At 43.9% G+C, this 23969-nt stretch overlaps 1 protein-coding gene and 1 long non-coding RNA gene across 9 annotated transcripts; one reads left to right on the plus strand and one right to left on the minus strand.

Moving 5' to 3' along the window:
- Positions 1–4888: 4888 nt before the first annotated feature.
- On the minus strand, positions 4889–10238 carry LOC138915745 (uncharacterized). Its single transcript, XR_011421932.1, has 3 exons — positions 10056–10238; positions 7169–7297; positions 4889–5084 (listed from the first exon to the last, which is right to left on the minus strand). It is a non-coding gene; the product is annotated as an uncharacterized lncRNA (long non-coding RNA).
- Positions 10239–11257: 1019 nt separating this feature from the next.
- Positions 11258–20744, plus strand: SLC25A28 (solute carrier family 25 member 28). 8 transcript variants are annotated; one of them, XM_023641134.2, is made up of 5 exons: positions 11381–11563; positions 12553–12644; positions 17377–17605; positions 18699–18755; positions 19918–20744. In XM_023641134.2, exons 3-5 carry the CDS (start codon positions 17383–17385, stop codon positions 20433–20435), a joined length of 798 nt encoding a protein of 265 aa, XP_023496902.1. In that variant the 5' UTR covers positions 11381–11563; positions 12553–12644; positions 17377–17382; the 3' UTR covers positions 20436–20744. The 8 variants fall into 8 exon arrangements, with proteins under 8 accessions (XP_005602621.3, XP_023496900.1, XP_023496902.1 ...); XM_070223068.1 differs by having other exon boundaries at positions 11424–11563; positions 17377–17546; XM_005602564.4 differs by lacking the exon at positions 12553–12644 and having other exon boundaries at positions 11258–11563.
- The last annotated feature ends 3225 nt before the right edge of the window (positions 20745–23969 follow it).

A 23969-nucleotide genomic window follows, 5' to 3' on the forward strand; every position in this document is an offset into this window, starting at 1 on the left:
AGGCAATGAAGAAACGAGCATTGGATAAGACAGAAGTCCAGGCAAGAGGGTCAGGGATGCACCAGTAGTAAAAACAGTGAAAAATGGGAATAGGACCTGGAGAGCAGCCAGAAAAATCAGACAGATAACTCAGGGCTTCAAAGTTCAGGGTTTTGAGGCTCACATCTGTTGCCATAATTGGTTTTTTGTTAATGATGATGTCGTTGTTATTGTTGATAATGTTTGCTGCCTCCACAATCCTGGCTAGTTTCTTTGCAAATACATCTCACATTTATATAGGATTCAATACCAGAACATTAAAAATACATCACACCTACTTAGATAAATAACCCAAACCTCATCCCCTGCTGATAGCTTATCTTCTTCGTATGTCAAGGACAACAGACCATTACATTCTTTGATAATATTCAAGGAAAGTTTGTAATTCTAGCTGTTTTACTTAAATAATTAAAAATATTTAAATCTACTCTCTCTCTCATTTTTTTTTGTTTTGTTTTGTTTTTTTTTTGGTGAGGAAGAGTGGCCCTGAGCTAACATCCATGGCAATCTTCCTCTATTTTGTATGTGGGATCCCACCACAGCATGGCTTGATGAGCAGTGTGTAGGTCCACACCAGGATCCGAAACTGTGAACCCCAGGCCACCAAAGTGCAGCACACAAACTTAACCACTGTGCCACCGGGCTGGCCTCTAAATCAGCTCTTTATGATACAAAGCTCATACAATAATTGAGGTCACACATGATGTGGGCCTAAAGAAAGGGTGTTATTGTTAGAAGACAACAAGGTTTATTGTGAGATATCCCAAACTTGGTGCTCTAGTCTAGCAACAAGTTGATTGTGCAAAAACCAAAGGACAGTGACCAGTCATGACCATTTTGGTTTCTTGCTTGGCAGTTAAGTAACATGTCATCAATTTCTGTAATAGGTGGATGGACTGTCAAGGAAAAATAGGTTATGTAAAAAATAATTACAATAAGAGTGGTAAAAATAATCAACATTTGTTGAGTTCTAACTATATGCCTGATAGTGCAGTAAAAACTTAACATTCTTTTCTGATTGAAACCTCAAACAACCCAATGAAGTATGTGTTATTATTATTTCCATTTTACAGACGAGATAACTGCCGCTTAGAAGTCATGGAACGTCAGCTACCCTCTGCTACCCGCCTCATTCTTGTTTTCTGACGGAGAGTCATGACCAAGGCAAAGGCAGCCTGAGTCACAGATAAGGCTCTCTGTTTCTTCCTTTTTAATCATTTTAACTAACTCTTTTAACAGTTTATTACCTTGATCTAGAGAGGCAGCAGACTGTGTGGTAAGTTTACACTTTGGAGTTAGGCAGACCACGTTTGAAAGCTGGTTTCACTGCTTACTAGCTGTGAGAGGAAGTTATGTTTGTTACAGCTCGTTTTCTAATCCATAAAATAAGAATAATGACCCAACTTCTAGAGCTGCTGCCCTCAATCTTTCTCCACAGCAGCCAAAGTGACCTTTTCAAAATGCAAAATTGGCCATGTTATCTAGCTTCAGCTTAAAATTCCACAGTGAGAACCCATTGTTCTTAAGATATAAACTGATCCCCTTAACATGACTTTTAAAGCCTGTCAGGATCTGGCCCCTCCATTCCTCCCAGGCTTCATCTCAAACTGTGCCTCCCCTCGCACTCAAAACACTGGTCTTATCCTTTCATTACAAGACTTTTGCAATATGATGTTCTCTTTGTCCAGAAAGTCCTACCTCCCTTACCCCTTCTACCACCCCTCCATCTGACTTAGCTTAATCAACTCTTCTTATCTTTAAGATCTTATTTCAAGTGTTACATTCCCTGTGTGACAAATTCCCTAGAATAAGTCCCTTTAACATATGCTTTTAGCATTATCAGGTGCTTTCACTTCATAGCACACACCCCATTTGTTATTTTACATTTATGAGTCTCTGGTTAATGCCTGTGCTCCTCAGTAGACCCTAACCTCCACCAGAGAAGAGACCGTGTCTAGTTTTGCTCATGACTGTATCCCCAGCACCTAGTTCAGGGCCCGGCACATATTGTTTGAAAGAATACATGAATTGGCTGGCGCCATTAGGCTTTACTGCCCCTGCTGAGACTATGATTTTAGCCTATGGAACAAGCACCATCTGGGTGTGTTTGGAACTAGTGTGGCGACAACAAAACAGTATTTCTCCAAGTGTGGCCCATGGACCACCTATGTCAGAATAGTCTGCTTGTAAAGTGCAGATTCCCATGCCTCACTCCCAAAGATATGATTTGACAGTTCTAGGATAGGGTCTGGAAATGTTCATGTCTAACAAGCTCTCCTGGGTGATTTGAGAACCATTGGTAAAAAAGGGAGGAAGGAAACGAAAGGAGAGGAAGAAACTAATTTGTACTCTCACTACCTTTCAACAAACTTTCACAGAGTAGCGGCAGGAGCACTATTTCTAGTCCTGGTTCCTGAACTCATTCTCCGGCCTGTTGCTTCCAAGAGAGCTTCGCAGAATTAAGGCCAAGATTAAGAAGGCAATGAGTCTTCCTAGCACCCTATTGGGTAGTATCTCTGGTTACAACTGCAGGACACCTAAGAGGGGTTAGGCCTTGGCTAGGGGGAGGGTGGAACTCACTGGATGAGTCATCGCCACCACCTAAGGGGAGAAATAGTAACTCAGGTCCAAGATCCACCAATTTTTCATTCATTATTTATATATTCAAATAAATTTTACCAGGTATTGATAGTGTTTCAAGTACTATGCTATTCTGAAGATATAATGGTGCAGGGGAAAAACAAAGGGAAAAAAGTAAGTAAAAATGGTGCTCCTTGCCTTGATAGGGCTAACCATCTATTGGTGATATAGATATTAATGAAATAACTTTATAAAATATGCAAAATTACAACTGTCTAAGCTCTACAAAGGAGAAGACCTGAGGTGCATGCTTGGAGAACTGATCAAGTCAGGAAGATCAGGGAAATAATGAGTGAATATGGATATGCAAACAACATAAGTCAGCTTTGGGTGAATGATCGTCTCCGTAAAAAGTAAAATTTTACTAGACTGTACCTCTTATTTGACAGATTGGGCATTTAAAACATTTTAAATTACATCATTGATCTTTAGATGTCTGTTATTTTTTGGTAGTCCCTCACCAATTCTATTCCTATTTTTGCTATTATAGGTAGGTACCAAGGAACATTTTTACACAAATAAGCAAATGAGTGGAGGTTTACCATCTTTGTCACAATTTTTCAATCTCCTTAAATTTTTTCTATGTCTTTAATTTTTTCTTATTGTAGTAACATTGGTTTATAACATTATATAAATTTCAGATGTACACCGTAATATATTTCGAATTCTGTGTAGATTACATCATGTTCACCACACTCAATCTCCTCAAATTTTGTTAAAGGATTAGAAACCATCTTATTTGCAAAAGGATGTGTTACTCATTTGAATAATCACTTTCTCAATCTCTGGAAATAACATCAAAAAGGCTTGTCAAGTGACTATTAATTATCCTTGTTTCTCTTTCACTTAGAGGCATTTTGGTTTTGGAGCTAAAAAATCCATAAAATTGGGTGTGTTCCATGATTTTTCTTGTTGATTGTGAACAAAAACCAATTTCAATTATTTAGGTCATGTTACAGTACCTTGAGAAGTCATTATAGATGGGCAGAAATTGGCATTGTAAAATATTATATACAGATTTGTAATTTCAAGATTTAAACAATAAGTTTAAGGTCATACATTTGACAGAATTAAAAAAAAACATGTCAACATCTGAGAAGGAGAAATTAATTCTAACTAAATGAAATGGTGCCCCCCGGTACATAGTTGTATACTCTTAGTTGTGGGTCCTTCTAGTTGTGGCATGTGGGACGCTGCCTCAGCGTGGCTCGATGAGCAGTGCCATGTCTGCGCCCAGGATTTGAACCAACAAAACACTAGGCCGCCTTCAGTGGAGCATGCGAACTTAACCACTCGGCCATGGGACCGGCCCCTAAGTAGATGCTTTTAAGAGTGCTATTTTATCTACTTTGTGGAAATAAACAGCAAAAAGAAGAGAAGGTATTATACAATTAGTAGGTGTAGGGCTTACAAAAAGGTGTAAAAACAATTGTTTGAGGGCATTATTTACAGAATTTACATGTTTCTGTCAAGGTGTAAGGATATGATAGACATGCATAAATGAGGGGGAAAATGAGTGGCAGTGGGGAGATTTGTGCCCAAATAAGAATGAATATGGATTTACCATATCAAATATTTTTTTCCTAACTGCATCTGTTTCAACTTAATTTGAGTATGACATGAACCGCAACTTCCTACTAGACAAGAACCAGGGAAACTAAAGCAATTTTTCCGGATTTTTGCCTATGAGCCAGAGATGACATTATGTTTGTTTCTTAGATAGATCATAACGAGTAATTTTCCTTATTCAGAAAAAGTAATGTTTTGTCTTTTTTTGCTTTTAGAAATAAGATTTTTTTAGGAGAAACTTGAAGAAAAAGGATAATGTGATTGCAGTAACTACAACTGCCCCCCCAAAAAATGTGCAAAGTGAAGCAGTTTATTGCTTAAAGGATGATGAAACTCAAGTTCTAAAAGAAGATACTCTTCAACATATCCCAATTAGATCTTTTACCTTTTTTTTTTTTGAGGAAGATTAGTGCTGAGCTAACATCTACTGCCAATCTCCCTCTTTTTGCTGAGGAAGACTGGCCCTGAGCTAACATCCATGCCCATCTTCCTCTACTTTATATGTGGGATGCCTACCACAGCATGGCTTTTTTGCCAAGTGGTGCCATGTCCACACCTGGGATCCAAACCGGCGAACCCCAGGCCGCTGAGAAGTGGAATGTGTGAACTTAACAGCTGCGCCACCAGGCAGGCACTGATCTTTCACCTTTTCAAAAACAGCTTTATTGAGATATAATTTATATACCACAAAAGTCACCCAATTCAATAGTTTTTAGTATATTCACAGGCTTGTGCAACCATTACCACAATATAATCTTAAAACATTTTCATCAACTAAAAAGAAACTTTGTATCCATGAGCAGTCACTTCCCAGACGTTTCACTTTGTGAGGCAACCTAGGAGTTGGATAATGACTGGTTTAGAGCTGCTGTTTGGAGTTACAGAGGCATAGACATTTGAGAGGATAATGAGATACTAGCTTACTCAGTTCATCTGTTGGATGCTAGCCAATCTTTCCTTTTTAAAATTGAGATGAAAGTCACATAACGTAAAATTAACCATTTTAAAGTGAATAATTCAGTGACATTTAGTGCATTCACAATGTCTTGCAACCACCAACTCCACCTACTTCTAAGACATTTCATCACCGCAAAAGGAAACCCTGTACCCATTAAGCAGTTGCTCCCATTTCACCCCCCGCCCCAGCTGTGTTCGGTCTCTACAGCTCTATCTATTCCGGATATTTCATATAAGTGGAATCATATGTGACCTTTTGCATGTGACTCCTTTCACTTAATGTGTTTTCCAGGTTCATTCACATTGTAGTGTAGATCAGTACTTTGTTCACTTTTACAGCTGAATTATATTTATTGTATGTATATATACAATTTATTTATCCATTCTTCTGTTGACGGACAGTTGGGCTGTTTCCACCTTTTGCCTATTGTGAACAGTGCTGCTATGAACAAGCATGTATGTGTACTTGTTTGAGTACCTGTTTTCAGTTGTTTTGGATATACTTAGGAGTGGAATTTCTGGATCATATGGTAATTCTGTTTAACTTTTTGAGGAACTGCCAAACTGTTTTCCACAGCCTCTGACCATTTTACCTTCTCACCAGCAGTGTATGAAGATTCCATTTTCTCCACATCCTCGCCAACACTTGTTATTTCCTGAGTTTTTTATTATAGCCATCCTAGTGGGTATAAACTAGTATAGCCAACAATCTTTTGACAAAGGAAAATACTTTTGACCTATTTTCCTTTTACTTGAAGGCATGATGTTGATCTGTGAAAAGTAAACATGTATGTCTAGAAATAATGCAAAATCTAAAGTTGAGACATGAGTAAATTAAGAGTATCACTCAGCTCTTTCTTATTTCTGACCAGAGAGGGAACATTGCACTTTGCAGCACATTATTATTTCCCAGCATGCATTTTCATAAATCTTGAATATCCTAGTCCTAAGATAAATAGGTAAGACACAGACCTTGTGATAAATGTGTCACCTGAATGAAATAAGGCCCACTACCTTTAATACTTAATTAGGCTCTTTTTGTTTTGTTCTCAGAGGAACCTCCCTCAGAAACAATTCATTCTTTGATAATAGTCAGGGGTTGGAATAGGTGAATAGTTAAATTAAAAAACCACTGCTCCACTGTACAATATATAGTACACAGAATATCTCACAAGGACCAAAACATCCATTCCTAAAGCCATGTTTTACCCTTAACAGAAATACACGTAAGTCAGGGAAAGACATGAAGGCTATACTTGTACCCTGATTAAAGGGGCCTCGCTAACGCCAGGACTGTTTGGCTACCTGGAGGTTTTTATGCACCAGGGCAGTGAACCAGGGTAAGACGAAGGATGGGTGGAGGCTCACTTTTCCTTTGTAAGGTGGGAGGAGAGACTGAGAAACGGGAGGACGGAAAGGGGAACTGCTTCCTTGGGAAGGTGAGTTTTCGGAATGATGCAGAAGATGAGGAAGAGCAAATTCCCTTGAAACTTTGTTCCCCACAGATCCCTTGGAAAATCTTCCTCTACACATTCTCCAGTCTGAAACTGCTAAAATATATAAGGATATCTTCTCATCTCTCCAGCCCTCACTGAGGGCTCCATCTCTGAATTTCTACAACTCTAATGGTCTGTTCTGCATGAGTTAGAAATCAATTTCTCTTTAAATGACTATAAAGAGATCAGTCATTTTCATGTGTGGCTGCTGGAATCAATCAATCTCATTCTGTATTGTACTCATACCGCGTGCCAGGTCATGTATGACGGCAGTTGAGGGAAAGAGGGTAATGTAAGCTGGAAAGAGTAGTGGCACCTGTTTTGGACCTTCAAGAATGAGAATTTTGATAAGAACAAAGGGAGAAATGCATTCTAGGGAAAGAACATGTGTCGGTTAGGGTACAAATCAGCTGCTGTAACAAAGATTCAGACTCACAGCAATTGCTTGAACAAGTTCTCTCACGTACCAGAACATGAGTAGTCCAGAGGTACTGGTGTTACCCACAAGGAAACAAGTTTCTTCTACTTTTTCCTCTGCCACCTGCTAAGGTATAGGCTTTGTCCTCATGGCCAAAAATGGTTGACATCTTCTGGGTCTGTATTCAAGATCATAAGAAGGGAGAAAATGAGAAAAATACTCAAAGAGGACATAATCCTTTTTTTTAAAGGCAGAACCCACATGTTTCACATCACTTATACTCACATCCCACTAGCTAGAACTTAGTCACACAGCCAAAGCTAGCTGCAAGGGAAGCTGGGGAAAATAGGGACTTCAGCTTGGAAGCATGTGCCTAAGCTAAAACTTGGGGTTTCTATTACTAAAGAAAATAAATGAGAATGCAGAAAAAAATTGTCCTAGGAATATAAGAAAATAAGATTTTACAGTCCGGACTGAGGAGTTGCAGGTATGGGAAGCTATTAAGAGGTTATAAAGAATATCACCAAGAAAGAGGTTTCTTTCCTTGCTAATTTGTTTTTTCAGAAAGCTTTAAGTGCTGGTGAGACGTTGGATAGAGTGTGTGTAGATGTGTTGAGAGGGGTATACAAGATAGGATGAGTTATGTCCTTGCTATTCAAAGTGTGGTCCAAGGTATAGCAGCATCATCACCTGGGAGCTTGTCAAAACGCAGATCTCAGTCCCCACACAGACCTACAGAATCATAGTCTGCATTTTAATAAATTATTCAGGTGACTAATATCACATTAAAGTCTGAGACGCACTGGGCTAGATTATGCTATGATATGGACTAATCCTAAAATCTGTGTCTGAAAACAACATCGATTTATTTCTTACTCAAGCTGAAAGTCCACCTGGGAAGAAAGGTGTGGCAAGTAGGCAACTCTGCTTCATCATCCTTACCAGGACCCCAGACTGATGGTGCTCCCACCATCTGAACATCACCAGTCATGTGGCAGGGGAAGTTAATGTGTGGCTCTCATGCTTCTCTCACATTTCATTGGTCAAAGGAAATCTCACAGCCATGCCTATCTTCAAGGAGGTGGGAAGAACAATCCTACAATGTCCCTGGAAGGAGGCAAATCCAAATACTAGTAAAGCCAGGGGATCCAGAGGTAGGGAGGCCTTTCAAAGGTTATTACAATAACCTGATCAGATACTGGGAAAGAATAATATCAATAAGAAGGAAAAGGAGAGCATGAACAAAAGAAACATTTCAGAATAATTATTCTGAAGGGGTAGTCAAGGAGGATTCCAGCTTTAAAGTCTGATTGATTGGGTAGAAAAGGAATATTTAGGAGGAATTGGTTGGGGTGGGGAGTGGAAAGGCTGAGTTTGGAATGGACATGCTGAGTCAGCAATTAAGGTGGATATTCACCCTCTGCCTATCTTTCCAACCTCATCTTGTATCACTTCCCCCCTCACTCACCATGCTCCAGCCACATAGACTTTCTTTCTGTTCCTTCATACACCAATCTTGTTGTTACCTTAGGATTGTTGTACCTCCTGTTTCTTCTGGAATGCTCTTGTCTGAGTCCATCATGAGTTCCTGCCTCTTATTCAGAACTTACCTTAGTGTCGTCTCCTCAGAAAGGCCTTTCCTGGTCATGCAAATGTAGCTACCCAGTCACACTTTATCCACCTCCCTATTTCAGTTATCAGCATGGTACCTAGAGCTATCTGATATTTTTCTTATTGGTCTATCTCTTTCCCCCCATTAAAAAGTAAGCTCCGTGAAAGCATGGACTCCATCTGTCCTGTGTCACCGGCTTCAAGTACAGTGTCAGGCATAAAGTTGTTACTCAATAAATATTTACTGAATGTTCACATGGAAATTTCAGTTAAAGAGTAAGCAACAGGGAAATATAGACAGGGCTCCAAAAAGGAAAACAGATTTGGGATGGTAAAGTTCCCTAAGGTATTAAAGATGAACAAGAAGCATTAAACCTTTAGGAATGTTCCTCCCCAGTGGGCAGAGAAGTGTAGGAGACTCAGAAGTCTAAAAGATAGAAGAGATAGAGTGGTTCCTGAAGGTAGGAAAAAGTTTCAGTGAGGGATGGGTCAATGGAGGGGCTAAGTGTTATCTCTTAGTCCAGAAAAATCAGAGCAAGAAAAAGACCATTGGATTTGGAAAAGCCATTTGCGACCACTGAATAAAAGAGTAAAAATGTAGGGCTTAAGGAGAGAAAGGACATAGCAGGTATATATAGGTCATTACTGGAGCAGTTTGGCAGTAAAGGGAATGAATACTCTAGCAGGATTGAGTGAGTTTCTTTTTGCGAGACCTGTGAGAACTCAGGCTTTTCTTAATCTGAAGTTAATGGACCCCTCGGGGGGCCACGAGTCACCTTCAGGGACTCTGCAAATTCAGAAATTATTTTCAAAATTGTGTGTGTGCAGGGTGGGTGGAAGGTGGAGGGGAAGGAGAAGAGGATTTGTAGCTTATTTTCCAAAAGGTCGAGACGCAAAAGTTAATAACCACTGCTGAATAGGAAGAGAATAGATGAGTTAAAAAAAAAAAAGTTAAAAAAACAGAACCCCGAAAAACCAGAGGCCCAGAAACCGCTAAGCTTTAGAGAAAAAAAGGAAAACCCCTTCCCTATTTACGGAAAACCTATAAACAGATGGAAAAGTTCACAATTGCATCATCATCTCAGTAAAATAGGCAGTAAAGAGAGAGCTGGAAACAGTGGGGAGGCTTGTGCAAACACGCTCCAGGGAAGGGAAACTGAAGAAGCGAGGCAGACGGAGTAGGGAAAGCGCCTGTGTTCCTCAACCGAGCCTGCAGCCCTAGTGAAGCTCCTGTGCAACGTCACGGCCCAGGAGGTGGTGCTCAAGGCTGGGAATTGCTGGCATTGTTCTTTAACCAGTGCGCGCCCCTCTCAGACTCCACCGACCTGTCCAGGAGGGAGAGGGGTCTTATCACAAAAGGCAGTTATCACCAGGCGGTAGGTTCATCATTGCGTCACTCAGCGACAAGCTGTACGTCCGAACTTCCCCATATACTTTTCCTGCTGTGCTTGGGCAGCTGCCTCCAGTCTGGCTTCTCCACCTGTCGTCATCTCTGAATCATCCTGCCCCATTTCGACATCTCCCTTCCCCGCCCCCAGCTCTCAGTCTGGCGCAGGGCCCAGCGACCGCGGGCCCCCGAAGAACTCATTCATTCAACAACTGCGGGGTGTACTGGGCGACTTCAGGTGCAAGCCCAGTGCGGGGCGCTGGGGCCTGAGGAGCTCCGGGTCCTCAGGAGTTAGCTAGCCCACGGCTTGGAAAGCCAACACTCCAGACTCGACCCGAGTCTAACGGGCCACCGCCCGAGTGTCGCAACAGCTTCCCGGACAGGCCCGCAGGCTGTGCCAGGGGATGCCCGGCCCAGGCCGGCTCGGCCTCACGCCAGCTTGAGATCCCGCGGGAACAAGAGCGAGCTCTCGGGCCAGGGCCGGCCGCCCGCGACCCGCACGTCTCGGGATTTGGGGTGGGCGCTCGAGCGCGGGTCTTAACGGCACCCGTCAGTGGTTTGACCTTGAAGGCCTGGCGCCGGCCCTACCCCGCGATCCCGCCCGCAGAGCCCGCAGCTCCACAGGCGCCAGTCAGGGGACCAAATCCGACCTCAATTGCCCCTTGGGCGCCTGGCTCTCTTACTCTAGCCAATCGGATCCCGAAGTCGTGCGGCCCAATGGCCGTGGTCAGAGAATCAAGAGTGGTTGAGCCTATCAAAGTTCAGCCTTAAGTTTCTCCCGCCCTCCAGAAAAGTCGGAGGGCGGGTTGATCGTCCATGTCAGCCAATCAGTAGCCAATAAACAAGAAGCTGCCGAGATCAAAGGGGAAGGGGTGGGACCTAAGCGGCAGCAACGCCGCGGAGCGGAGGAATGACAGGCAGCTTCACTAATGACACAGACATAGTTTTCCTACGTAAGCGAGGGGGCGGGGACAACTTGGCGGCTGCACCAATGGCTGGCGGAGGGGCGTGCCCGCGGGGCCAAGCGGGAGCCGGAGGCCCCGGGCTCTCTGGGCCGCGCCTGAGGCGGACGCGACGGGTCTGGGGGGTGGCGGCGGCGGCGGCGGCGGCGGCGGCGGCGGCGGCGGGGGTGGGCGCCGCAGCTGGCCCGGGTGGATGGAGTTGGAGGGGCGGGGTGCTGGCGGTGTGGCGGGAGGGCCGGCGGCCGGGCCGGGGCGGAGCCCCGGGGAGTCGGCGCTGCTGGACGGGTGGCTGCAGCGGGGCGTGGGCCGGGGGGCCGGCGGCGGGGAGGCCGGGGCCTGTAGGCCCCCGGTTCGGCAGGACCCGGACTCCGGCCCGGACTACGAGGCGCTGCCGGCTGGAGCCACTGTCACCACGCACATGGTGGCGGGCGCCGTGGCAGGCATCTTGGAGCACTGCGTGATGTACCCCGTCGACTGCGTCAAGGTGAGACCTGGACCGGCTCCGAACCCGGCCTGGGGCTGACCCGACCCCTGGGTCCTGTCCGGAGCCAGGATCCCGGCTGAGAGCTGGAGCTGACACATGAGTTCTTCCTGGCTCCTGGCACCACCACGCGATTCGACCGACACTCCATGCAAGCAAGGTCTCGGCTGGGAGTTGGTCCCAGTCAGGAATCAGGACCCATTTTTAACCGTCAGTGAAATCTGAATTGGGACTCTGGACCGAAAATCTGTCAGCCAAAGGCCTGGATCCCAGCTGGGAGTAAACAGGAATAGGGTGGGATGGGATGGGAACAGGTAAGTGCTACTAACTTGATTAAGGTGAAGCCAACTGGCGTGAATCAGACCCTGAATAGGATCTTAATGGCTTGCGATGTTCTCTGGGCTAGTGCTTTTACAAGCTGCTTGCTGTGTCTTCCCTTAAAAGTGACTGGGCAGGAAGCAGAATCTGGAATCTCTCAGCCAGATAAAGAATTTACTTATTAAATCTTCACCCATGAGTGATTGGGAATCGTCGTGCAGTCAGAATTCAGAGTTCCAGACTGGAAATAATATGGGAAAGACTGTGTTCAGGAAAAGCTTTCGGTTTCTCTGTGCAGCAAGCATGATACCCCACCTATTTCCTGAACGTGAAAATTGAGCTAGGATTAGGATTGTGTGTGTGTGGGGAGCACATCAGCCCCCATCGAGAAATGGAACTGATCGCGTATTTCTTTAGCTACCTGAAGTTGACACAAAGGGAAAGGTTGCCTAGAAGGGAAGCATGACGGTATTGGAAAGTAGATGTAAGCGTGAAGAAAACTGGATGAAAATGGAATTGGATCAGCACGAGGGCAGGATTCATGTAAAAGTAAAACTAATCACATCCGCAACCATTCAGGCTGATTAGTGGGTACAGAAATCAAGTGCTTCAGAAGAAAGCTGGGTGAAGAGGGGAACAGATTGTTCATTATGGTTCTTTTTCCCGTGCATTAGCAAAGGTACCGGTGACTAACAGTGAGGACTATACAGACTGAGAAGTAAACTCGAGGGGAATTTGGTGCCTCCTTTACATATTAAGGCTAATAGTAAGTGTCCTCACAGCAATTTGATGTATGTTTTCTTCTCAAATTAGGAAAATGTTACACATTCAAAAGGAAGAGAATATCAACTTGGGAAGTGCAAAGTCTGTCTCTTCTGCTTCTCCCTGGTTCCACTGCCTGTTCATGTTTTCATTAGTAATGTGGATGAGGAAATGGGGAAAGTGCTCATTAAGCTTTGTGAATGACACTGAGTTAGTAGGAGTATTCTAGCACATTGCAAGGTAACTCCTACCGAGGGCCGTGCCCATTGAAACTGTGGTCAATGCACTAGGCCTAAATGGTTATTAAAATTTTAAGTATCCTTGTCAATTGGGAGGAGTAGAAATAAACAGTAAATCCATGAGAGAGAAGTAAGAGGATGGTTAGTGCTTTAACGATATTGAAATGTAAAATGGATAAGTATACATTAAAAAGATTCAGACCTTCATGTAAAAGGGTCTAGTTTGAATGACTGTGAGTTGTTAATGCTGTGTGTCCAAAAGTTAAGATGATCTAACTGCAAAGTAACTGTGAGTGGAGAGCAGGGTCTACAGAGCTATGTTTCAGGATGGGTATCAAATGAAAACTAGATCAAGGAGAGCAATGAAAATTACTTAATGACTTGAAAAATACAATATCATAATGTAACTGACTGAGAATTTTACTACAACTTGTCGATTGTCGATTTAAGTGTTGTCCCATTACCTTGGGAGGCTGTCTCCTTACTCCATATTTTTCCATAATGCTATTGTTGCTGTAAACATTTTATAAATTCCTCTGTTAGAAATGCCTCTAGAATATTTGGGTGCATATCCTTAATGGGGACAAACCTTTGTCCTGTGACAAGATGGAATTGAGTTTTTAGTAACTGAGAGCATTGAGAATCAAATATGGTGGATAAGGTGGGAGATCAAAAGGGATAATACTGGTTTGGGCAAGGATAAGGTGGGACTGGAAAGCAAGGAGACTGATTTACTCCTGAAGCCAATAAACCCACTGAGGGAACACTTCTAAAAGAGGAGTTCCAGAAATGTTTTGCAAAACCACGGCATTGCTGGAATGAGACAGTTCTAGCCTTCCAAGGTAACTATTTTGAAGAACAGTTCTTATTCATTTACATAAGCTTTGGAATTTTTGTTTTTTAAAAATTAGTCATACAATGTTACAGTCATGCCTCAAAGCCCTACATTAAAGAAGTAATTATTTGATCTGGAGGAAAAAATGCTCAGTAGTCTTCAAAAACAGAAAAGCTTCTTTTAGAAGAATCATTTTCATTTGCCATTAATGCTGGGATGTAAATGACTAGAGGGAAGAACGAGGTGAGACCACTAGGATTTGGTGTCAGTAAATATGTTAAACACCATTGTGCAGACATGAAAGCAAAATTTAAATCTCTTCCTTCAGAAGGGGCTTCCTAGTTTCCTTGTCCCTGGGCAGCCATTCTTCCTCTTGCCCCTAAATGGGTGGTGGAGGGGAAGAGTAGCCCAACCATACCCTAAGACAAGAGGCAGGTATCCCTGCTGAGGCCTAAAGGGCAGCTACAGTGTTTGCAAATGAAAGCTGAGATTGCCTCCTGGCATGCAAGCCTGTGACCCCCAGCCACTTATCAGGGTCAAGTTAACTTAAAATATCCTTGGGAGGGACCCTGGGAAGTCAGCCTAGCCTTGATAGGCCATGGTTCTTCAGCCAGCTATTTCCATGGTCATAATAGAGGGGTTTGGGAGCCCAAATCCCAGTTTTCCTTTTCTGAGCCTCAGAGGCAAGCACCAGACTTTGTCTATAGGGATAGGCTCTGCAACCCGAACCGGTCAGGACTCTTCTCAAAATCATCTGCCTACTCACTGCCTTTTGGCTCTGTAGTGGTGAAGCAAATAATCTACTTACATAATAAGTTCAAGAGGGAAAGAGCAAAGGGAAATCGATCTTTTCCACACTCCAGATGTAAATGGTTGTCTATACACATTTACCAATGAAAGGTTAGGAAATGGAAACATTGGCTTATTTGATTTTCTTGCATCTAATAATAATTATTATTATTCAATAAATGTCAATTGTTTTTGTTTGCCAAGCACTATCTGATGTGCCTTACATACATCTATTCACTTAATCCTAGAAAGAACTTCATGAAGTAGACACTATTTTCATTATTTTATAGATGAAGCCAAGGAGGCAAGTTAAGTAATTTGCCCCAGGTCACATAGATTAAGTGGCAGAGTCATGATTTCAACCCAGTCTTACTGCCAAGGCTTTCGTGCAATCTCCCAAAAGCAGATTCCTAGAATCAAGCAAGGCACAGGATGTTACAACAGTGCTTGTTCCTAAACCCAACCTTCAGATTAATAGCTGGATTATAAATAATTATAGCCACAGAGAAACTTTAAAATGAAAACAATACAAAATTAAACCTGACTTATTAGTGGTTAAGGACCAGATAGTTGCCCATACATATTTGTGAAATGATATAAAAGAGACAGAGCTGCCATGATCTGTAAATTCTAAGATATGAACTAATATTTCTAAGAATCATATTTGAATACAATAAAAAGCCTTATATTTCTAGTACCTCATAAGTTACCAAGGGCTTTTACATGCCTTACCTCTTTGCATCCCCACAACAGCCCTGTGAGCCAGCCATTCTGCCTCATGTGATAGATGACAACATTGAAGCTCAAAGGGGTTAAGTGACATACCCAAGACCACACATCTAGCAAAACTGGGACTCCAACTCAGTCTTTTTGACTTAACTGTCGCCTGTCTTCTACCAAACCACTTACTTCTCTAATAGTCCATTTGGTTTTTCTTCAAAGCCAGGCAGTAGTTTTTTATACTGAAGGCTATTCATAAATTCTTACTTAGTGATTTCATCCTTCTCCAGAAGATAGATTTATTGGCCCACAAATTTGGGGAGCCATATTCACTTTTATATTTGGTGTAGTTTATGCCTGGGTCTCCATGAGGATGTATTTTCACTGAGAATTGTGTCTTAGATTTAGACGTGTGTAAAATGTTCGAAGTAACTCACAGTCCAGGTTTTTCTTGGAGGTGAAGCGTTATAGGCCTCTAAGGCCATAACTTTCAAGACTAGTTGATTCCAGCAGAAAAAAGCAGTTTCTGAACATTCTCCCTATACAAGATCAGTTTCGAGCAAACCTATGGAAACGCATAATTGTTGAGCCACCAGGCCAAGCTTGTCTTTATGAGTCGCCGTAGCCACCAAAGACCTGTAGTCTCTCTGAATAACTTCTCTCATGGATTTTGTACCCCCTGAGTGATGTGAAAGATCAGTAAGCACATCCTTTATTGGAAATTTATGGGCTTTTTTTTTTTTTGAAGTGGAAGACAATGTGTCAAATTGTGATAAGTGATACTGTGTATTTCTGATTGAACTCCCAGTAATTAACCTTTTAAGCTTCCAGTTCTTTGTGGGTGGCAGGCAAGAGAAAAAACTTTAAGAGGAATGTGGATTGCCTGTGGCTAACTAGGACCTGTTAATCTGGTTAGTTTCTTGTCTGCAATGCTCTTGAGAAAAGCTTTATTCTTGGGATTCCAGATGGTCAACAGGAAGCTTCAAGCTTCAGATCCACACTGAATCAGTGATTGGTATGAAGTAGGTATTTAAACTGTACTTGGGCATCAGTTGCCCTGGTTGGCTTGCTAATGGCCTATGTGTTACTTTCTGAACTGGTGCAGACACAGCTAAGATTCATTCATTCTTTCATTTATTTAACAAACAAATCTTGAGTGCCTACAGTGTTCCAGGCACTGGACGGTGATTTTATATTAACTGTCAGTCTCCATGCTACCTTAGCCTTGAAATGAATCAATAGACGAGATCGTCATTGGGAGACTCACACTTCAGAGAAGATGTGTGATTTGGGGAAATGTTTCAAATAAGATTCATTTCCCAAATTTCAATAAAACTTTGTCCAGGAACATCATACAAAGTATCTACCATATACTTTTGTTCTAACCATTGAGCCTTCTAGAGATTCCAAGGATTGTGTTTCACTGAGACTGATTTTGTTTACTGATGACTATTTTGGGATTCAGTCCGTTTAGATTAGAAATCTGGGAGCCTCTTTAGTTTTAGAGATTAGGTTAGTTTCTACCTTCATAATTTCAGGGTAAACTTTCTTTCCCAAGAAATTAGAGCAACATCTATTAGGAATGCTACCTCTGCCAAGACTTTTAGTTTACAGGCCCAGCTGCCAGTGCAAATAGTCTGAAAAGGTCAGATTATCATCAAGGATATATCAAAAGATGAGCCTTCATCTCATTAGTTTGTAGTGTGTGGTCATGAGGCAGGCCCAGGATCAGTCTTCCGAAATAATGCATAAAGTATGTTGTACACAGTAAATACCTTTCGAATCCATTTGTAAAGAACTCTTAGCCTGAGTTCATTAAGACACAGAAACAACTTCTGAAACACAGGCTTGATATTTGTTGCTGGGGCTATGAATCATTTTGGAGTTCCGAGGACACTTACCAAGGGGTGATATTCTCAGGGAAACTAGTGGTATATCACTCTTAGGGTCATAGACGACTAGAAAAGAAAGGTCCAAGGCTTGGAAAGATTGAATATAGATTTAGAAGGAAGTAAAACTGGATGCCAGGTGTCACTCCTATACACTGGCACAGTTCCATGCGGAAGGTCTGCCCAGTGCCCAGAGGCTGAGTGTTGAGGTTGGGTAAGAAGTTGGCATCGCTGACATTGCACTTCTCCTTTCTGTAATTTCAGACCCGGATGCAGAGCCTACAGCCTGACCCAGCCGCCCGCTATCGCAATGTGTTGGAGGCCCTTTGGAGGATTATAAGAACAGAGGGCCTGTGGAGGCCCATGCGGGGGCTGAACGTCACAGCAACAGGCGCAGGGCCTGCCCACGCTCTCTATTTTGCCTGCTATGAAAAGTTAAAAAAGACATTGAGTGATGTAATCCACCCTGGGGGCAATAGCCATATTGCCAATGGTATTGAGCCTTCCTGTGCTGGTTCCCCCACTTTCCCAACTCTTTGGGCTTTGCTGCTGTCAATGCTTTCCAGTCTCATTATGGTTTGGAGCTGAAGCTTTGGGCTGGGGTAGGCCAGATTATAGGGGAGGGACTTCCAAACCTGATGTTCTCAGACTGTGGGCTGCTTCAGCACCACCCCTTCCTTTGGGACACCTCAACAAAGGGTTACAGTATCCTCCCTTACCTACCAGCTTGACTCTCCTCTCATCTTCTTCCTGGCATCAACTTCTAATGCCCTGGTAACGTGGAAACACGTTGAACTACCTCCGTTGGTTGTATATTTCTTGATAGTTGGGTGCTGTCCTGCTCAGGGCAGGATTGGAGGTGACCCAGCCACCCAAGGAAGACAGTAACGGAGCCCCAGCTCTTTGCCTCACCTTTTCGGGATCCCAACGGATCCGAGGCAGTTTGTGTCACTGAGGATGTGACAAGCCCTCAACAAGTGAATGGGGGTGGGGCCAAGGGACTTCTGTACAGACAAACCAGAGGGTTGGAAGTTGTGAGGTAAGGGAAGGGATAGCAGCCCGGAGATTGGGATTGTCTGAAAACCAAATTGAGTGTGGAGAGGAGTGGGTGAGGGATACGCTAGTTCAGGACCTGAGGAAAGATCTACACGGACAGATATTAGGACTTGGAGACTGGGGTTGAGGGCATAGGTGAGGCAGGATAGAAGGTGAGATTCTGTTGTGAAGATCTGACCGCTTGCCCCTGGTGTTCCCTATGTTGGAGGCAGTTGATTGCTGCGTCCCTTAGTACCAGTGAATCTGCTTCCTGTCTGGGGCATGAACTGCATTTCTTCTCAGAACCATCTTTATTGATAAAATCTGAGCTTTGACTTTTCTGGCCTTAATATAGATGTGGAATGTACACCAGTAACCTTACTAAGTTGGTGGGAACAGGAGTTTGGGAGTAGTGGGTTCCCGTCTTTTGGACTGGCTCTCCCCTCTTCCCACAGCCAGGTTTAGTACTGCCCCTCCCCTTCACTCTGGGGCCTCAGTGAATCAGTCCCCTCTCCTGGCCTTACATGTGGCAGTTGTTTTCTCGTTTGCAGGTGCAGCTGGGTGTGTGGCAACATTACTTCATGATGCAGCCATGAATCCAGCGGAAGGTAATGATTTCTCAGCTTTTCCCTCTGTGGCAGCTGCATCCGCATCTCTGGGCTTTTCCTTTATTTCTGGTAGAAGAAAGCTGGGGTGACCCGGATCAGTTTGGGTGGGAAATCTCGCCGTGTTACCTTGTGTTACCACAAGAGGGCGCTCCCTCCCTGTTGTCAGTGTAGGAGGAGCCCCTTGGACAGGAACCATATTCATTGAGACTTCATTCATCTATGGGGCTTCCCTGGAAAAAGATATGGCTCTACTTGGCCTGTTCCTGAGCCTCCTTGAAAGTCCCCTTTGTAGTGGATTTGATCTCATCTGAAACGTTAGCAGATTATTTCACCTTTTTTCAAAGAGGTGAAGACAGACTGACATTTAAAAATACTCCTTTTCATGATGGAATGAAGAGAGTTGAGATAAGAATGAAAGGATAAATTGTAGAGTTCAGTCCCTGCACTGCTGCTTGGATCTTGGCTTTTCAGTTGGAGAATGAGGTACCCAAGTAAATATGAAAGGATGGCTTAGTTGTCATGCTCCTTAAGTTCCACTTCTTTGCCTGTCTGGGCAAGGCCATGGTGTGGAAAGGGCCAAAGCTAAGCTAAAGATCCAGAGCTCACACCGTGTTGTCTACTTGAGGGAGCAGGAGATGTTTGGAAACTAAAGCCACACGTGCCTGAGAATTTTGTTTTCTCTTTGATAGCACTTTTTTCTCTCCTGTGGAAAGATAACCATCCTCATGTCATAAGAGTTAGCTGCTCTGCGTACCTGAGAATTGGGATGGCTAGGGTTATAGGTTCATTATTATGTTCACTGCCACAGAGTCATTCTTGTGTCAGGAGTTGTGAAAGGGTACAATGATAATAATAGGTACTTATTTCAAGGAAACTCTGGAATCTCTAAACTAGAGATACATCCTATGCGTTAATTGCCTGGTTTTAAAGAAATCCTACTGGAAGTGGGTCCATTATTTTTTGGCTTGTTACCAACCCTTTCCTATCCCCTCCTCTCAAAAAAGGGAACCCTTAACTCATCAGGTTAACCAACAGCTCACTCATACATGTTTCTCTCTCCATCCCATTGGCTGATCCGCTGACTTGGGACTCTGAATCTGGACACTCTCCCTCACTGGTTGGTTGCTGTCCCCATTTCCTTCCTCGTTGATGGCACCACCAGTGGTCAAGCAGAGGATGCAGATGTACAACTCACCATACCACCGGGTGACAGACTGTGTTCGGGCAGTGTGGCAAAATGAAGGGGCCGGAGCCTTTTACCGCAGCTACACCACCCAGCTAACCATGAACGTTCCCTTCCAAGCCATTCACTTCATGACCTATGAATTCCTGCAGGAGCACTTTAACCCCCAGAGACGGTACAACCCCAGCTCCCACGTCCTCTCCGGAGCCTGTGCAGGAGCTGTAGCTGCCGCTGCCACAACCCCACTGGACGTTTGCAAAACACTGCTCAACACCCAGGAATCTCTGGCTTTGAACTCAAACATTACAGGACATATCACAGGCATGGCTAGTGCCTTCAGGACGGTGTATCAAGTAGGTGGGGTGACCGCCTACTTCCGAGGGGTGCAGGCTAGAGTAATCTACCAGATCCCCTCCACAGCCATCGCATGGTCTGTGTATGAGTTCTTCAAATACCTAATCACAAAACGGCAAGAAGAGTGGAGGGCAGCCAAGTGAAGTAGCACTGAATGAAGCCAGGGGTTCAGACGACAATGTTGTGCCTGCCCACTCCAACCGTGTTCTCTGCTGGCATGCTCCAGCCTTGAGTGGAGTTGGAAGGAAGGTAGAGGACTCTTCCCAGGCTATTGGTGTTTTGGCAAACACCAGTTCCTGCACTTTCCTTCCAGGCCCTTAGCGAGTGCAGTGAAGCACAGCACAGCTCTTTTGACAAGCTCTCCATCCTGGGCCTGACGACCTGCTCTCGACTGTTATAGAGGGATAAGAAGCTCATTCCCCTGGTTCCTAATAAAAAGTCTTTAAATTAAATAGTTCCATTGGGTTTATCTTGCCAAAGGGGAAGTGAAACGTTATCAACTATTCTTGACTTTAAGCATAAATCAAGGAGCAGGTTTCTTGCGTATGCCTGTAGTTTGTTTCTGCTGATTTTCATCGTGATGTAAGACTTTGGGGCCCTGCTCCCCTTGTTTTAGTAATAGGCTCCAGGGAACTTCCCGGATGGCAGGAACAGTGGGTGCCCTGGAGCCCCACTGTTGCATTTTCCGCAGGGCGGTGGTGCAGCACGGAAGAGGCGGGTCTCTGCTGATTCTCAGCTCTGCCTGCGCGGGAACGCTCCATGTGGCGCTTGGTTTTCTAATGTAGCAAAACTAAAATTAGTCATTGAACTGCATGCCCTGAAGATTACATGGTAAATAATAACACTTTTCATTTGATATTAAGGCTTTTAAAAGTACATTAACATTTGTGATTTCATTTGGTTCCCACAAAATCTGTGAAGTAGGCAGTGCGGGTATCAGCTGTTTTACAGCCGAGGAAAGCTCCACGAGGCTGTGACTTGCTCAGGGTCTCACAGTAGGTGCAGAACTGAGACCCCAACCCACATCTTTTGCCCCCAGAAGTGAATCTAATTGTGCCTTCCTGCAGACAGGAACTGAACGGAGGGCCCAGACTCCAACCTGCCACCTCCGGAAGGAGCTCTGCTGACGACCACGTAGGCTCTGGAGACTTCCAGGGATGGTGCTTTCCCTGGGCTTTGTGGGTCATCCTGTTCCTTTTGGTTTTTTTTAATATCACCAGTTATTAGCAAGTTCTTCAGTACACGAGTGGAAATCTACCCCCATGAAACTGCCATCTATCATCCTTGTTACGTGGCCTGTCATCCATTCAATAACTATTGAGCATCTCTATGTCAGGCACCAGTGTTGGGGATACGATGATTGATAAAACCGTCCCAGCCCTCAAGGAGTTTATTGTCTGGAGAGGAAGATAGATGTAAACAGGCAATTACAAGATAAAACAACAAGAAATAGGATAGGGTAAACCTAGAATACTCATTTGGAGGATCTAAGCATTCCCAGCCTGGCCTTGGGTGACTGGCTTTAGGAGGAAATGACATCTAGGGTGACACCTGGGAAGGTAAGTAAGTTAACGCGATGAAGAGAGAAGGAGAAATGTTCTAGGCAAACACCCGGAGATAAGAGAGAGTAAGAAGTATTTGGGGTTTGGTGTGCAAGTGGCTTGGTAGGGCTGACACAAGCTGGGCAAGGCCTCCGGCTGGCAAGCTGAGCAGGGGCTGGGGCTTAAAAGCAATGCTAAGGAGTTTAGAGTTTATCCTGAAGGCAATGCAGAGGCATTACAGGGTTTTAAGCAGAGGTGTGGTGTGGTCAGATGTACAATTTAAACAGATCACTTCAGCTCTCCGAGAAAGGATTAGAGGAGCAAGGCTGGACAGGCAGGCAGACCAGTTAGGAGGCTGTCACAGTCATCCAGGCAAGGCTGCACAGTGGTCTGGACCAGGACTCTGGTGAGGGAGACAGAGAAAAGTGCCAGACTGGAGTGATGTTAGGGTTGTTAAAGCAATAGGGCTCGGTTACAGAATAAATCTTGTCCTCCTTCCACCTGACAGCCCTTCAAGGATCTATGGAGAATCATGTCTGAATACGCTTGAAAACAACTGTCAAGAAAACAGCAGGGGCTCCTGTTCTAAGCCTTATTTAAGTCAGCTATGCTGCCCCTCTGATTTAGAGATGGAACAGAGAGATGTTAATAGTACTAAACGCTGGTCACTGGAGTTTGAGTCGCCTGTGGCGTAAAAAGCATGATAACGAAATCATTGCAGAGGTCATTTCAAAGGGTTTGCTAGTAAAAATGTAAGACAGCATGAGAACAAAGGGATGGCTCTCCTTGTCCCTGAAGTCATCTTTGTAAAACTACTGCTTGGCATGGTATGCGGACCACAGTAGGCCCATTTTTCAAGAACAGGCTATGGAGTAATTTCTGAAAGAACGGTAGCCACTAAAGATCCCTCAGCTCTAATGCTGTTCACAAATAATGAGAAAAGAATGTAAAAGTGACCTTCCAACCTGCAATTGTGCCCTAGCTGCTGGGAACAGCTCATTTGGAATTTGGACAGGGCAGGAGGTTCTGCAGGTCTCGGCCCATCTCTAGGGAGGATAGAGGCAGAATAGTGTGATACGGTTGAGCAGTCTGAAATCCCAGTGACTGGATCCTGGGGTCAGGACCTAAGCCTCACTCCCCTGGGGCTCATCTTCCCCGTGAGAGCTGTGGGCATTTGGGCATTCCCATGTCCAGGGCCTCTCTGGAAAGCCAGGTAGGTTATGTGGCACCTTGAGGATTGAGGACCAAGCCACCATCAAGTGGCCACTTCCTGCAGAGTGCTATGCGATGGGGAAAGTAAGAAAATAAATCACAATTTGGCCAGAGAAAAAACTTTTCTTAAGTGGACAGACAAGACCAATGTGAATGAAACAATCTTGTAATAACACAACAAAATATAGCCATGTACTGGATTATATAGAACCAACAATGAGATTTAGAGACAGAAAAGATAAGTGTAGGTCAGACTTTATGGGGAAGAGGTGGCTTTGATGAATAGTAGAATAAAAAAAAAATTTCATAAAAGCCAGTAAAAGTCGAATCATGCTAATTTTTATAAAATTTAGAAAACAAAGAAAATACCTTAATACTAATTAAGAAGTATCTATTCATATATACCTCCTTAATACTAATACCAATGCCATTACCCAGAGAATACGACATTTTGATGTACACATCAATCCATATTTTTTCTATGCATTTTTTTTGTTAATATTAAAAATTTAGGTCGCACTGGAACCAGCTTCTTTCGCATGATAGTATATGGTGCCCATCTTTCCACATTATTAAATTTTCTTCCATCACCTCAATGTAAATGGCCACACAGCCTTCCATTATATGAATGTACAAAAGCTTATTTAGTCAGTCCCTTGTTGCACTTCTATAATAATTTATTATCAAGAGCCTTGCTGTGAGCAGGTAGAATCTGAATGACAAAAAGGGGAGTAGGGTAGGTGTGGAGAGAAGGTTCAGAGTAGGGAAACAGTTTGGCGCCACCACCTGGCAGGCGCGGGAGGGATCCTGACTGGAGACACAGGGTGCAGGGCTGGAGGGGACGAGGCTGACCAGCAGGAGTGTCAGAGGGAGGAGGGCTCTTAGAGGTCATCGTGCTTCACATCCGTCCTGGAGTCCGACTTC

The sequence above is a fragment of the Equus caballus genome, chromosome 1 (genome assembly GCF_041296265.1).
Source record: "Equus caballus isolate H_3958 breed thoroughbred chromosome 1, TB-T2T, whole genome shotgun sequence".
NCBI lineage: Eukaryota > Metazoa > Chordata > Mammalia > Perissodactyla > Equidae > Equus > Equus caballus.

Coding starts and splice junctions, on each gene's coding strand:
- SLC25A28 (XM_005602564.4), top strand. CDS start 11,273: ATGGAGTTGGAGGGGCGGGGTGCTGGCGGTGTGGCGGGAGGGCCGGCG. Junction 11,564..17,376: donor ACCCCGTCGACTGCGTCAAG/GTGAGACCTGGA, acceptor CTGTAATTTCAG/ACCCGGATGCAGAGCCTACA. Junction 18,756..19,917: donor AGCCATGAATCCAGCGGAAG/GTAATGATTTCT, acceptor TGGCACCACCAG/TGGTCAAGCAGAGGATGCAG.